The sequence below is a fragment of the Lepidochelys olivacea genome (genome assembly GCF_965140295.1).
Source record: "Lepidochelys olivacea isolate rLepOli2 genome assembly, chromosome: 21".
Classification (NCBI taxonomy): Eukaryota; Metazoa; Chordata; order Testudines; family Cheloniidae; genus Lepidochelys; species Lepidochelys olivacea.
This window is the reverse complement of record NC_140431.1, coordinates 6,632,142-6,646,053: the sequence shown is the minus strand read 5'-3', so window position 1 is coordinate 6,646,053 and position 13,912 is coordinate 6,632,142. Positions and strand designations below refer to the sequence as shown.

The following is a 13,912-nucleotide window of genomic DNA, read 5'->3' as shown; positions in this document are numbered from 1 at the left end:
GAGAACATAAAACAATGGGTAGCTCACCTTACCTGATCACTCTTGTTACAGTGTGTATGGTAACACCCATTGTTTCATGTTCTCTGTGTATATAAAATCTCCCCACTGTATTTTCCACTGTAAAATGGAAACATTTTACACTGTAAAATGGACACATTTTTCACTGTAGCTCACAAAAGCTTATGCTCAAATAAATTTGTTAGTCTCTAAGGTGCCACAAGTCCTCCTTTTCTTTTTATAATATTAAACAGTTAGCTCCCACTGCACAAGTACTCCTTTTCACCTTCTTGAGGATCCCTGAACCAGGCCCGGGGGGTGTCTCTGTCCCCTACATGGCAGGAGAACCTAGTACAAGTCCAGGGATATGTCTGTGTCCCCTATGTGGCAGGAGAACGTAGTACCAGGCCCAGGGATGTGTTTCTGCCCCCCTAGGAAACAGAAGCCCCCAGTAGCAGGCCCTGTCTGTATTTCCTTCCCCCTGTTAGAGGCAGAAGAGCCTGGCACCAGGCTACAGTTTGCTTCCCATGGTATGTGGTAAATTCCTCACCCTGCAGCCTGTGCCCTTCCCATGCAGTACAGCCCAGATATGGTGCCCATCTCCACTATCCCCAGTTCTGCGTCATTCCGCCCAGATATGGTGCCCATCTCCACTATCCCCAGTTCTGCGTCATTCCGTCGGCTTCATTCCCTCACTCCCATACAGCCTGCTCCTTCTGGCCCGAGATCTCTTGATTAAGTTTCTCACAGATTGTAAACAAGCCTGTGAAGTCACCTCTGTGCTGCCCTTAATCTCCTTCCCCTGAAAGCTGCGGATGTTATTTATTAAGCGGCCTGACAGCTGTATTTGTCTGAAGTGTCTCTTCAACCCTGCACGGATGGCATTTAATAAACCCCTTGCTGCTCAGAGCTCCCTGCCCACAGCATTGTGCCATCCAGCATTGGCAGGGGCGGGCTCAGCAGGGGAATGCTGCATACAGATGTACCAGGCTGTCTAGCACTGTATGGGCTTGATCCACAGCTCACTGATGGCAAAGGACACCCTTCTACAGATTTCAATGGTCTTTGGATCAGGGAGGAGGCCATGGTTACTGCAGGTTGGGGTTCATCAGGAAAGGGGTTGGTTTGCTTTCTTCTGGAAGGGAATCGAGCCGGGTTTGCTCCCCAAGTTCATCTCTCTAAGGGGAGACTGGGAAACTTGTGGGCACTAATACAGCTGGCTGCATGCAGCTGCACCATTGGCAAATGCCTCAGTCTGGCCCTGTTTTACAAACCTGGGTGCACTAAGCCTTCTGTGAGGTCGTTCTCATTATCCTGATTCTACAGATGGAGAAATTGCTGCACAGAATGGAGCAGGGACTTGCCTATGGTCATGCAGCGAGTCAGTGGCAGAGCTGGGACCAGAACCCCAAAATCATGATGTTGGGTCTTGTGCTTCAGTCACTCCTCCAAGCTTCCCCCTGTGTGGCCCAGGCCCAACCATTACCGGGTGTGTCCTTTTGATACTGTCCCGTATGGTGCAGTTTAAATATTCCTGCTGCCCGCATTTCTGAACGAGCCTCCTGGGCTCTCTCTGCCCGTTCTGCGTGGCAGGCCTGAAAACAGGGTGCGTTGGTGTTTCCTCAGGTGAACGTGTGCTCAAGGACAACACGTGCAGGGAATCAAATTTCATGCACTGTGGAGAAAGCTAATCATTGCAGGGATCAGGAAATCATTTTCCTTTCATCGCGCTGCAGAGCTGGCCGTGGGGATTATTTAATTATTTTTCCCAGCCTCGGCCGCTGCTGACAGCAGGTTATTGGAACTGATAGACACAGAGGTAGAATGGCAAATCCTGTGGGGGGCGGGGGGCCCCCCCAATAACCTGTCACTTAACCAATGAATGCTGCAGCCTAAAGGGGGGGTGTTACCATCTCAGCGCTGGTGTTTTCCTTTATTATGAGCCATATCACTTATCAATTGACCCAAGCTCTGAGACTCAGTGCCGCAGGGCTTGTATTGCAGTGTAGACATACCCAGAGAGTTTAAAGCCAGAGGGGACCACAAGATCAACTGCTCTGACCTCCTTTATAGCAGGCCACCACCACCACCAGGCACCTGCCCACTCACTCAACAACCAAAGAGAGACCCACGTATGGCAGCCTGCAGGGGACTAGGGCTTACAGCTGGATAGCACTTGTGTAGACAGGCTGCTAACAGCTTTGCCTCCCTATTGCCTGGACTGGCCCTGAGCGATGTTAGGCGACGTGGGCCTGATTTTCAAAAGCACTCAGCGCATTGGGTGTGAGTTAGATGCTGAGCTCTTGTGAAAATCCAGCCATGAGCATCGTAAGGAAAGCAACGGGCGTGCTGAGTGCTTGGGAATCTGGCTCTGATTTAGGGGCCTAAATGAGAGCCCAGTTGTTTGGAAAATCCAGCCCCAGCTGTGGGTGCTAAGTCCTGGGAAGTCTGGCCCTGAGCTCTTTGGGAAACCTGGCCCTATAGCCATTAAAAACACCCATGCTCTGGCTGTGTGAGCGCTTCTAACATTGCTGCCCTGCTAGAGCAGCTGTGGGAAAGGCCGAAGAGAACAAAAACAAGGGTGTGAAAAGCAACATAGGGCCCTTAAAGGTCACTTGGTGTGACCCGCAAGCTGCCCTGAAGGGCTGGCATGGGGGATTCTTTGCCTGGTGTACAGCCGGTGTAGCCAGCTTTACGCCAACTCCTCCTGGCACTGGAGGTGTATCAGGCCCATCTGGGGGCTGGAGGGGCTGTGACAGAAGCCAGAGTGCAGTGCACGCCGTCCATCCCCATCCAGCAGAGTGGTCCCTAGCAGACCATCCCAGCTAATGTAAACTGGAGCAGGCCTCACTTGGCCCAGTTTGGCCCCCAGCCCCCGCCCCAGGAGCAGAGGAGACAGAGAGTGGCTTAGAGGCACATTGCTTCCCAATGTGAGCTATAGCTGAGGCTTGAACCCCTGATATTTAATGAAATGCCGGGGCAGAAAGATGCCAAGGGGCTCTTTCTCAGTACAGTCAGTAGCCCAGACAGAGCTGGGCTACCCTTAGCCTTGGGGCAGAAGGGTCCTCCTTGCCTGGGGTGAAATTCTCCCAGGACCATGCCCTGTGTGATGGGAAATGAAATCCCAGTGTCTCTCTCCCTCGCTCAGGCTGCGCACGGAGGCTGATGAGGCAAGAACTAAAAGCAAACAGCTCCCTGGCTAGGTACAGTGGTTCCCGGGGAATTTCACAGTCTGGAGGGGAGGGGGCAGTTGGGTATATACGCATGATGAGATAGTGAGTCCTCTGTGCCCTGCAGAAGCTGCACCTGAAACGTCTCTGTCCTGATGCTGGTGCTGCTTCACTCCCATATCGGGGGCTTTGACATTCCAGGCACCCCCAGTCATGGAACTCAGAGGTGGAAGAGACCCATCGGGTTATGCACTCCACGCCCCACAGTGTTCATAGGAACACAGCAACTCCTAGAGTCCATCCCGCCCAGCCTCTTGTCTCTGACAGTTGCCAGCACCAGCTGCCGTAGAGGAAGGTGCGAGAACCCTGTAGTTATGGGATAACCTGCCCCCATTGTGTTCCTTGTGCATTGTCCAGTCTAGATTCAGTGTCCCAAGCAATGGGCTTGCCCGGGCTAGGAGATCTCACCCTCTGGAAGCTGTTCCTGCTATTCAACTTAAGCTTCCCCTTTTTCCTCAGAGTCCTCCCTGTTATTGTTGACCTTGTTTTCAGAGGTGCTGTGCCCCTGCATCTCCCATTGGCTTTTATCGGATTTGGAGGTGCTCAGCATGTCTAAAAATCCGGCTGCTTTAAACCCCTTTGTACCACATTAAATAATTCCCTTCTGTGTGGCCCTTGCACACTTCAGCTGCTTGTAGACTCCTATCCTCCTTAAGCCACCATGCAGCCAAGCTGATACCTTTGTGGCTCAGATGAGGATTCAGAGAGGAGACACCCCCCCTTCTCTCTGTCTCGGTGCCAGCTTGTATCTGACCCTCAGGAGCCCTCAGCTGCAAAGGCCCCATGTCTGCAGCAAATCCTGTTTCCTCAGCGGCTTAGGAGCATGCAGTTGCAAAATATTTATCTGTTGTTAAAAAAGCAAGGGAGGGAAAATGGGGGTGAGGGGCTGGAAGGAGTCTAGGAAACAGTTCGTGCATCCATGTGCTGCATGATGTAGCCCACTGGCTGGAGCAGAGTGGCGGCCAGGAACTCCTTGCTTCCAATCCTAGCTTTGACTCTTGACTTCTTGTGTGCCCTTGGGCATGCCCCTTTACCTCTCTGTGCCCCAGTTTCCCTCTCTATCCAATGTGCGTGATACACAGTGGGGTTGTGAGGCTGAGTTAACATTTGTAAAATGCTAAGTGCTATACACAGGGCTGTGGCTAGGCGGCTCTCTCCCTCTCCAGCTACTTACCCCTGGAAGTTAATCGCAGTGGGATTTTGACAGGTTTCAGCGTAGCAGCCGTGTTAGTCTGTATCCGCAAAAAGAACAGGAGGACTTGTGGCACCTTAGAGACTAACAAATTTATTATTAATAAAATTTGTTAGTCTCTAAGGTGCCACAAGTACTCCTGTTCTTTTAGTGGGATTTTGTTTGCACTGGGAGCCTGATTCCCCATTGTCCTACACCTGGTGCAGTGAGGTACAACAGTGCAAAGTGAGTGTACCGGGCTACCAGGCTTTACCCCACATTGCATTGTAAATGGAAACACAAGATATAAAGCAGGACGGAATCAGGCCCAGGTTTTTACTGTGCACAAATCATGCCGCACTGGTGTAAGTCAGAATCATGGTTAGCACAGCGCAGCTACCCACGTGGCTGAAAGCCTTGTCATTCTGGTTGCAAATCCAGAGTCACTCCTGATTTGCAGTGGCATTAATCAGAGGCAAACCTGGCCTTTGCTTTGCCTTGCCTCCCAAGAAACAATGTATCGAGGGTGGAAAGAGGCTGAATGATCCAAGATCTGAGTGGGGCTCAGCCTTGCAAGCTTAATGGAGATTTAAGAGGAGAGTTCACACTTAGCGAGGTAATTAAAAGTTGTAACTCAAGCAAGCAGTGGAGGGTTTTGGCCCCTTTCCCCGGGAGATCAAAGCTTGTTTTGGCAGAGGCAATGTTTAAATGTATTTATAAAAAGAGAGAGAGAGACTCGTCTAAGGCAGCTGCAGTGTCTGCCATCTCGCTTTAATTTGCTTTGATATCCTAGGTAGCCTCATTATTCTCCGGATGTCGGGGCCTGCTGTAATCCACATGAAAAGCAGAGCGGAATCAAACCGGCCCTGGCTTTCACTCACCCAGAGCCTGACATCATCTTCAACCAACACCCAGGCAGGGCGGTGAGCCCGCAAATGTCCCTGTTGGAGCGTCCCCTTTCCCTATGGCTGCAGTTCACTTCCACGCTGCACAGGCACCTTGGGGTGGAGGGAGTGGCTGCGTGCATGTGACCCACTTTGTCTAGCCCAGGGGCATTTGGAGAGGGCCAGATTCCAGCCTTCATTGCAGGGTCTGCGGGCTGAGATTCAGATCCAGGTCATCACACTTGGCTCAATCCGTGGCAGATCCCACGCTAATTTCAGTGGGCGGTTTGCGCAGAGAGCAAGGGGCGAATGCAGCCTTGATGAAGTAACCGCATTTTAAAGGACGCTGTCCTTTGCCGTCACGTGCAGCCCCTCCCCAGGACAAAATCTGCTCCCTTTTAGCCCAATGCTCCTGCAGTCGGCTCTCTTCCTTCCCCATCCTCTTTTCTCTCTTTCTCTCCCTCTTCCCCTGTCTCTGTGAGTCTTCTCTGCTCTTCCTTTTCCGTGTCCTTCCTTCCGTGCTGCAATTCACACCTTCCCATGGCTTTCCCACCCTCCCACCTTCTTTCTCATTCCTTCTGCTTGAATGACCAGCCGGGAAGTAGTTCCTGTTGACATTGTAGTGAGCTTTAGAGTTGTCACTCCAGTGAAATCAGTGGGGAACTGGGCAGCTCACACACCAGAGAGCTGTTGTATCAGGTATCTGCAGACTCAGGCAGATTTCAGTGTGTCACTTTACACTCGCTTCTCATTTGGAAGGTTTTCTTCTCAACCATGGGGGATAGAAACTTACCTGGATCCTGGAGAACCTGAGTACGTCACACAGGCCACATAGATACATTGCGCAGGTTAGGTCCGACCTGCAAGCCATATGTTCAACACCCCTGCCTCAGTGACTGCCCCGGGGACTCTAAATGTATGTCTGCACTGCTGTAAAGCACCCAGAGCTAGCCTATGTCAGCTGGCTCAGGCTTGTGGGGCTCCGGTTGCAGAGCTATAAAACTGCAATGTAGATGGTCGGGCCAGAGCCCGAGCTCTGGGCTTAAACCCAAGCCCAGATGTCTACACTGCAATTTTATATCCCCGCAATGAGCCTGCATCAGCTAACACAGGCCAGCCACGGGTGTTTTACTGCAGTATAGACGTACCCTGACAAATGCGATCTGCCGCTTGCTGACCGAAACAGGAGTTCTCTTTTAACTGAAACAGTAGGGCCCAGGTGTTCAGAGCCCAGGCCCAAGCCTGGCTGATGACCTGTGGTGTCTCTGTGGCCAGGTGCCCACTGCCCAGGCATGCATTCGTGCGGATCCTACAACAGAGCTGGATTAAGGCAGCCTCCTGGCCCCACAGTCTGAATGCAACAATGGTCCGGCTGCTTCCTTCTGGGACAGTCCCCTTCACTTGCAAGGACTCGGGCGTGAGATGGAAACCAAGTCCCTCTGAATGGACTTGGGAGGAAGGGTCTCTTGGTACCTTCATCCCCCTGAGTAGACTTATGCAAATCAGCACCACTTCAGGTGCTTCCACACCTCATGGTGGGTTCTGATTAGGAATCCTAACAGACAGAGGCCAGACAAGAGCCGAGAATCCCTTGAACCCTTGGGCACCCTTATTACACCAGTGACAGTGGCAGGGAACCACATTTGCCCAAAACCATCCTCTCTTCGGGTCGTTCATCTGCTGCATCTCATCCGGGAGATGGGCTAGTGAAGCCAGCCTTGGCTGTGCCCTGCTCTGATTAGTGCCCTCCGAATGTAGCTCTCTTGCTGATACCCAGCGGTGAGCTGTCCAAGTAGATTGAAGTCAATGCAGTGAAAGCCACGTTAGAAATAGCAGAGGGCTGTTTCTGTGCAGCTCTCGGCTAACGGTGTCTCAGCAGGAGGATGGCCGAGGGACGTGCCCTGGGCAGCTGAGCCGAGTGTATTTTGGTCAGGAACTCTCCTGCTGACATTTAGCCTTCTCTTGCTGAGTTATTATGTATGGGTGGGCACTGTTACTTCGAGTGTTACATCCCCGGTGGATTCAGCAGTTAATAGGTTTAATACAGAGGGTCCTGAACTAGAACCCAGATCTGAACTCCCCCCTGTTCCTTCCAACTTTGGCTATGGTCAGAATCAAAACCTGAATCTGAAGCTTAACTTCTCCTAACGTCAGGTCATTTGGATTTGGGGTGCTAGTTTGGCCCATTCTAGTACTAGGAGCAAGCCACACATTCAGATCGGGGGAGGGGGTTTAGGTAGAGCCCCATTGGGTTTGGGCCCAGCTCTGTTTCTGTGGACTACAGATTGCTAGATGTTAAGGCCAGAAGGGACTGTTCTGATTATCTAGCCTGACCTCCTACATAACACAGGCCAGAGAATTTCACCTGGTAATTCCTGCGTCTGGACCAGTAACTTGTGGTTGACGTGGGGCATCTCTTTAAACAAGGCATTCAATCTCGATGTAAACTGCAAGCGATGGACAATTTACCATATCCCTTGGTACAGAGAACTCCTTGGCAGGTGAAGCTTCCCTGTCATGCAGCACAACAGAGAGAGAGAAAGCCCACAGTCTCCTTACACTGCAGTAGCATAGTGGTTGTGGACCTGTTCCATCTGCATTACAAAATGCTTGCCAGGCAAATGCTTTCCAATGACTTCCGTTGACAAGACACTCTCAGCCTGGAGCAGCTAGCTGCCTTCAGCCTGTGGAGACACAGGGAGCGGTTTGGTGGAACCCGGGCCCCTGCAGAAACATTTGTGATTCAGTACCACTTGGCACCATGCTAGAGGGCCGCTGTGGTGACATGCAGCCCCCCAGCAGCAGTGGCAGCAGCAAGAAGATATTAAGGGGAGTTAGGGCATCTTTGCATGCCAGGACACTTTCCGGACACTCCTAGTTCCCCGGGCTCACAGGGGAGGGATCTTGTGGCTGATACACCATGGCAGGTCATGAGATGTCTCCCTGACTCATGCTGCAAACAACCAGTGGAGCTCCCAGGGAAGGGAGCAGCTTGCCAGTGCCTGCTCTTGATGTATAGCATTTTCCTAATGCTGTGGTGCTCTGTGCTCTTAATGGCCATGCCCCTTCATCCCACCCCCCACAGCACTGACCCTGGTGTTTGTCGCGTCAACAGTTTATCCTGTGCAGAGGGTAAATTGCAGTGTAATAATAATCAGTATTAATGGTGAGCCCAGGCTGAAACCTCAGATCTCAACGTGAGGATGTTTGGAATTTGAACCCTGGTGTGAAATTCACTAATGGCTCTTAAGGATAACTGTCAGAGGGCAGTAGATCCCTGCATAGAAACGCAGAGCTCTTCTGCTGATTCACACGAGCAGCCAGACCAGGTGGGTCCTACTAGCTTCAACCAAGGAATACAAAAACCTTGGAGTGTCTCTCTCATAAAGCAGAGAGAAGTAGGGAAGGGACAGAGGCCCTGCAGGGCGAAAAACAAAGGAAGGGCTAACCTCAGGAGGAAGCTTGGGCTGAGGGATGTGCTTTGTTCTTAAGAATAAGGGAAAACCCCAAGAAAGCAGGGTGAGCTTGGGACACGGTCTTTTTTTTTTTTTTTTTTTTATAACTGTTGTTGAAACCAACCCTTGAGCCTATTCCAGAGTGATGTAACTAAGCCCCATCCACAAAGGCTTTAACAGTGGCCAAGGCAGTGTGTCTGGGCCCCGGAAAATGTTGTTAAGGAGGTTGATGGATGGATCTGTTTCGTTGGTTTTATGCTGCCACCCGTACCTGTAGTATCTGGGCGCCTGCCAGGTAAAATCAGTAGCAGTAGTGAAGTCTCTGGTGGCAGCAGTCACCTGTCACCCCTCTCTGAGCTCTGCTGCCAAAGAACAGTTGGCGTCCTTGTTCCTGCCATGTCATGTAGACAGGTTAGCAGTATCTTGTGCTCCACTGTGTCAGAGGCTGCAGAGAGGTCCAGCGTTGCGAGCATTGGGATCTCACCTCCATGGTCCATGACCACAAGAAGGTTGTCTTCTAGTGCCACCAGAACTGTCTCGGCTGTGCCCTGGCTTCTGATGGGGAGACATCTAGGTTCATGGCTGACGTTGCATGCTGCTGGAGTTCGATGATTACTACTTGCTCAGTTATTTTGCCTAGGAATGGGAGGTGGGTGACGGGAGGGTAGTTCGAGAGATCTTCAGGGTTGTGTGATGGCTTCTGGAGGATTGAGCCAACTATGGCATTTTTCAAGGGGTTTGGGAGGTGTGTCTCTCTGAAGGAGACTCTGACTGTTTCCATTAGTAGTGGGCACAGTTGTTCTTCACTAGCTTTTTCCAGCGAAGGGGGGCATGGGTCCATGTCACAGGCTGTGGGCTGTAATATTTTCCTGGGCTGAAAGAAATGGATCCTTAAACAGCTAGAGAGCTTGGGCTGGGCTGCTGGAGGAGTTCAAGAACCGGGTCAGAAAGGAAGCTGTGTCTGTGAAGAGGGCATTTACGCTTGAACAGCAGGTCCCCCATTTCTGGCCTCTTTGTTCTTCTTGATCTGTTAAAATGCCAAGCTCACTTGCAGCTCCTTCTTGCTAAAGGTGACAATCCCTGTGGCTGGCTTGTGCACCCATTACTCACGCTGGTGGGAAGTTACTATTGTTAATTGTATGACAGTAGAACCTAGGGACTCGAACTGAGGTCAGGGACCCATTGTGTTAGGGGCTGTACATGCACGTAGTGAGAGACAGCCCCTGCCCCAAAGACAGTACACTCCAAGTAAACAAAGCGTAGGGGGGATGCAGAGGCCCAGAGAGGGAATTGGTCACACAGCAGGTCAAGGACAGAGCAGGGAATAGAACCCTGGTATCTCTCTGTCCGACTCTCCTATCAACTCTGTCACCTAATGTGCAGACCTTTCTTCCCCTCTCTTCTCCCTCTCTCTGTTTCCTCAGCGAGCTGAGTTCTGTATCAATGACTGGCTTGTGTGAAAGGCTGTCTGTGCCAAAGGCAGTCGCCTTGTGTTGTATCCATGCCCTCACTGTGGAAGGGCCTGAAGACATTGTCATGTGTCTGCTGAAAGTCTTTTGTAAGGGAGTCAAATTTCTTCCACTAATCCTCGCAGGACAGTTTTGACTCCTCTTTAAATAGCCAAACTTCATTCAGAAACATCTAATTAGCAGAGGCCTTGTTTTGAATGGCTCTCTTGGAAATAATGCCCCTGCGAATTTGGAGAATCCATCTCACAGGGATTCTGGTGACCTGTGTTGAACTCGTTAAATGTTTTACTGAGCCAGGGTCTGGGTCCCTGCGCTCCAGAGCTTCCTAGCAACCAGACATTAATTGCAGACCAAGGAGGAATTAAGTGCAAGCCTAAAACTGGAGTCCTGAGGGAGCTTTGTGGCTTATTTTGTTCTGATTTCCTGCTTCTTTCATGGCGCCTGGGACTTGATGATGCTTCAGACTTGTAATCCTAAGAGAAGGGTTATTATTCGGAATCTCTTCAGCCTTCAAGAGGGCTGCTGTGTTTTAGGACCATTTCCCAGGACTACGTAATCTGCTGAGACGTAACGGGCTGGGGCTGGGGAACTCGTACCTTCCTCGGGAGTCTGCTGGTTTTATTGTGCAGTAAAGGACACTCTGTCTGCCCCCCTTTAATCCCATAGGTCCTTTGCTCAGAATCGTTCAGGTCCCTGGGAGTGAATAATGATGACAGTACTGCTTGTGACATGAGCCGAAGCTGCTCAGCGCCAGAGAGAGAGAGCCTTGCTCGTGGTGAGGAGTAGGCCTCGTTGAAGCAGGTGGTGCTCCATGTAGGGTAGGGTGCTAAGTAGTGTTTCCTCCCGCATAAAGCACTGGACTGGGACTCAGGAGACCACAGTTCTATTCCTAGCTCTGCCAGTGGCCTGCTGCAGGACCTCGGGCAAGTCACTTCGTCTCCCAGGGCTTCAGTTCTCCTCATCTGTACAATGGGAGTAAAGCACTAGCAATTAGTACTGAAAGGCTATCACAGCCTGCCCCTGAGACTGCAAGCTCTGTGGGGCAGGGAACAGTCTTTTCAATCCATGTGTATACAGTGCCTAGCACAGTGGAGCCCTGCTCCCTGACTGGGGCCCCTAGGCACCACCTCAGTTGTAACAGCAGAGGTGCTATAGTTAGTAGAAATCCTTAGCACTTCTATTCACTTTGCAAACACACATTAGCTCCTGCAAGCTCCCCCGGGGATGTAGCAGTGTTGGCCCAGTGTTTTGGAAGGGAAACCTGAGCTGCAAAAAGGTGAAGGGACTTGCCCAAGGCCACAGAGGGGGTTGGTGTTAGGGCACGGATCAGTGTCCAGGAGTCACCTCGCTCCCCATCCTGTACTCAGACTCATCAGTGGAATGTGATTGTCCCTTGTATTGATTAATAGTGGCCTTTTGGTGCCATCCAGTCTATCCACTCTGTCTCTGCTTCCTCTCTCATCAGACCTGGCACAAGGGCACCTGCAGCTGGGCCACCTGGGCAGAGGTTTCCGGGCAGAGCCAACCTCCATTTCCCCCTCGGAGGTGGAAGGCCAGTCCCCGAAAGCTGTGCGCTACCGAAGGAGCAACCAGCGCCGCTTCTCCATGGAGGCAAGTCCTGGGTGGGGCTGCACCTGTGGTGGGGGGAGGAGGAGGTGCATGGAGAGGAGCTCCGTGGTTCTCATAGGTGGGAGGCAGTTGTCTAGGACGTGGGGTGGGGGGCATGGGGAGTATGTAGGCTGAGGTGAGTGGCTGTCAGGCACTGCTCCCTGAATGTCTGCTTAAGATTCTCAGCTGTGTCAGGTGCTTTAGACACTAACTCTGTGCTGGCCCTGTCTGCAGGATGTCAGCAAGCGGCTCTCCCTGCCTGTGGACATCCGTCTGCCCCCGGAGTTCCTGCACAAGCTGCAGATGGACAATCCAGAGTTCCCCAAGACCTTCAGCAGGATGTCTCGACGGGCTTCCCTCGTGAGTCCCTCAGCTCAGGGGGTCTGGGTCTGGGGGGAATTGTGTCAGGCCCACCACACTGTGCACATATCCCACTGCTCGCTGCTATGTGTTTAAATCCTCATGCACTCGTGTGCAAATTCCCATGTGAATGCCCATCCACCCACGTTCCCACATGTGCACATCTCCACGTGTACACACTGATGCAAGTAAATCGCTATTGCACACAACCACAAGCGTAAACCATCACACACTCATGCCTACACTTGCGTCAATCCTCACCATGCACATGCTCGCACCTATGTGTGCAAATCCCATGTCCATGTGCAGTGCAAATCCCCTGCGCCACATGTGCCCACACCCAGCTGTGTAACTCCCCACGCCTGCCCCTCACATTCGTACACTCCCACGTGCCCACACTAAGGTTTGATTCTTTGAAAGGATGGGGACTGAAAGCCACTTGGCATTTAAGAAGCACCTGCTGGCGGCCGCCGCTTCTCGTTAAAATGCGAACGCTGGAAAATAATGAATTAGTCTTCGTACTAATTTCGGAGTTTCACTTTCTGTATAGCACAGCATTAGCATGCATGATGACTACAACACGGCGCCTTATTTACGAATATGCCAGCATGCTTCCTAGGCACCAGGAACACTCAGTGTTGCCCAGTCACTGGGTCCAAGGCCTTGGCAAGCCTTGGACAGATATCTAGCCCCAAGTGGGAAGAATGGTGTAAGCTGGTGTACTGACAGCACACACCTACTTGTGCAGTCTCTTGTGTCTATTGAATAACATATACCTGGGTGAAGCGAGTGTGCTATAAATATTAATAATCCTGTCAATGAATAATGAGTGTTTCTGTAAAACTCTCCACGTGGCAGTGTGCCATTCGTAGGCTGTCAGATCATGTCCAGCCTCCCTCACATTCCAACAGTCACGGTATTAGGTCCACCAACTGTGCAAAATAGACTGATGTCGCTGCTCCTGTGGGAGGCAGATTGGTCAGGGGAGTGGTAGTGAGGCTACTGACACCATTGACCTCACAAGTCCCTAGTTCAAACCCACCTCGTGTCAGCAGCTAGACTGTAAGTTTCCCTCCTCTGTGTTTTGGTGGCTTGTGTAAAATGAGTGGATGGAAAGGGTGCTGATTGGAAAATGCGGGGAGGAAAATGCAGGGAAAATGGCAGAGAAGCCAGAGAGACTGACCTCCGTTCTGTAGTAGGTCGGTTCCTCCTGGATCCCACTTGTAAGGGGGATTGTGTCCCTGCTGCAGCCCGTAGATGAATAGTCTCCAGGACTTGCCACCGGTTTAAAATTCACCCACCATTTTCCTGTCCAACTCCAATCAGACGACCATGATGTTCTTTATTCTGGGAGACGATGACAAACTATTTCTCTGCTCCGTGGATGGTGACTGCACTGTTCCAAAACTCCCTGTCGAGTGACAGCTGTCTCTCTAGGACCGCCTACTGATGGAGAGATGTATATGGCATGTGTTGTAGTGATTATTATGGTACATATCAAAAAGTGGAAACCCACTGAACTTCCCTGAGATAAGAGTTGTGTTTGTGACTGTCCTGTACGTAAACACGTACCGGGTGTGTGAGAGAGACATGCTAGTTATGTCACAGGAACACCTATCCATGGGATTCTTTCGTCGACCTAGCAGTATGTACACTGGGGCTTAGATTGGCTTAGCCACATCGCATGGGGAGCGAAATTTTTCACAGCCCTGAGCAATGTAGTTAGGTCGACTTAATG

At 51.4% G+C, this 13,912-nt stretch overlaps 1 protein-coding gene across 1 annotated transcript in view; it reads left to right on the top strand.

Annotated features, from left to right (window-relative positions):
• CDK18 (cyclin dependent kinase 18) overlaps positions 1-13,912 on the top strand; it is a 75,823-nt gene that overhangs the window by 39,422 nt on the left and 22,489 nt on the right. The window contains exons 3-4 of the mRNA XM_084611056.1: positions 11,672-11,817; positions 12,049-12,174. Coding sequence (XP_084467182.1) covers positions 11,672-11,817; positions 12,049-12,174 — 272 coding nt within the window. The remainder of the gene's footprint in view (positions 1-11,671; positions 11,818-12,048; positions 12,175-13,912) is intronic.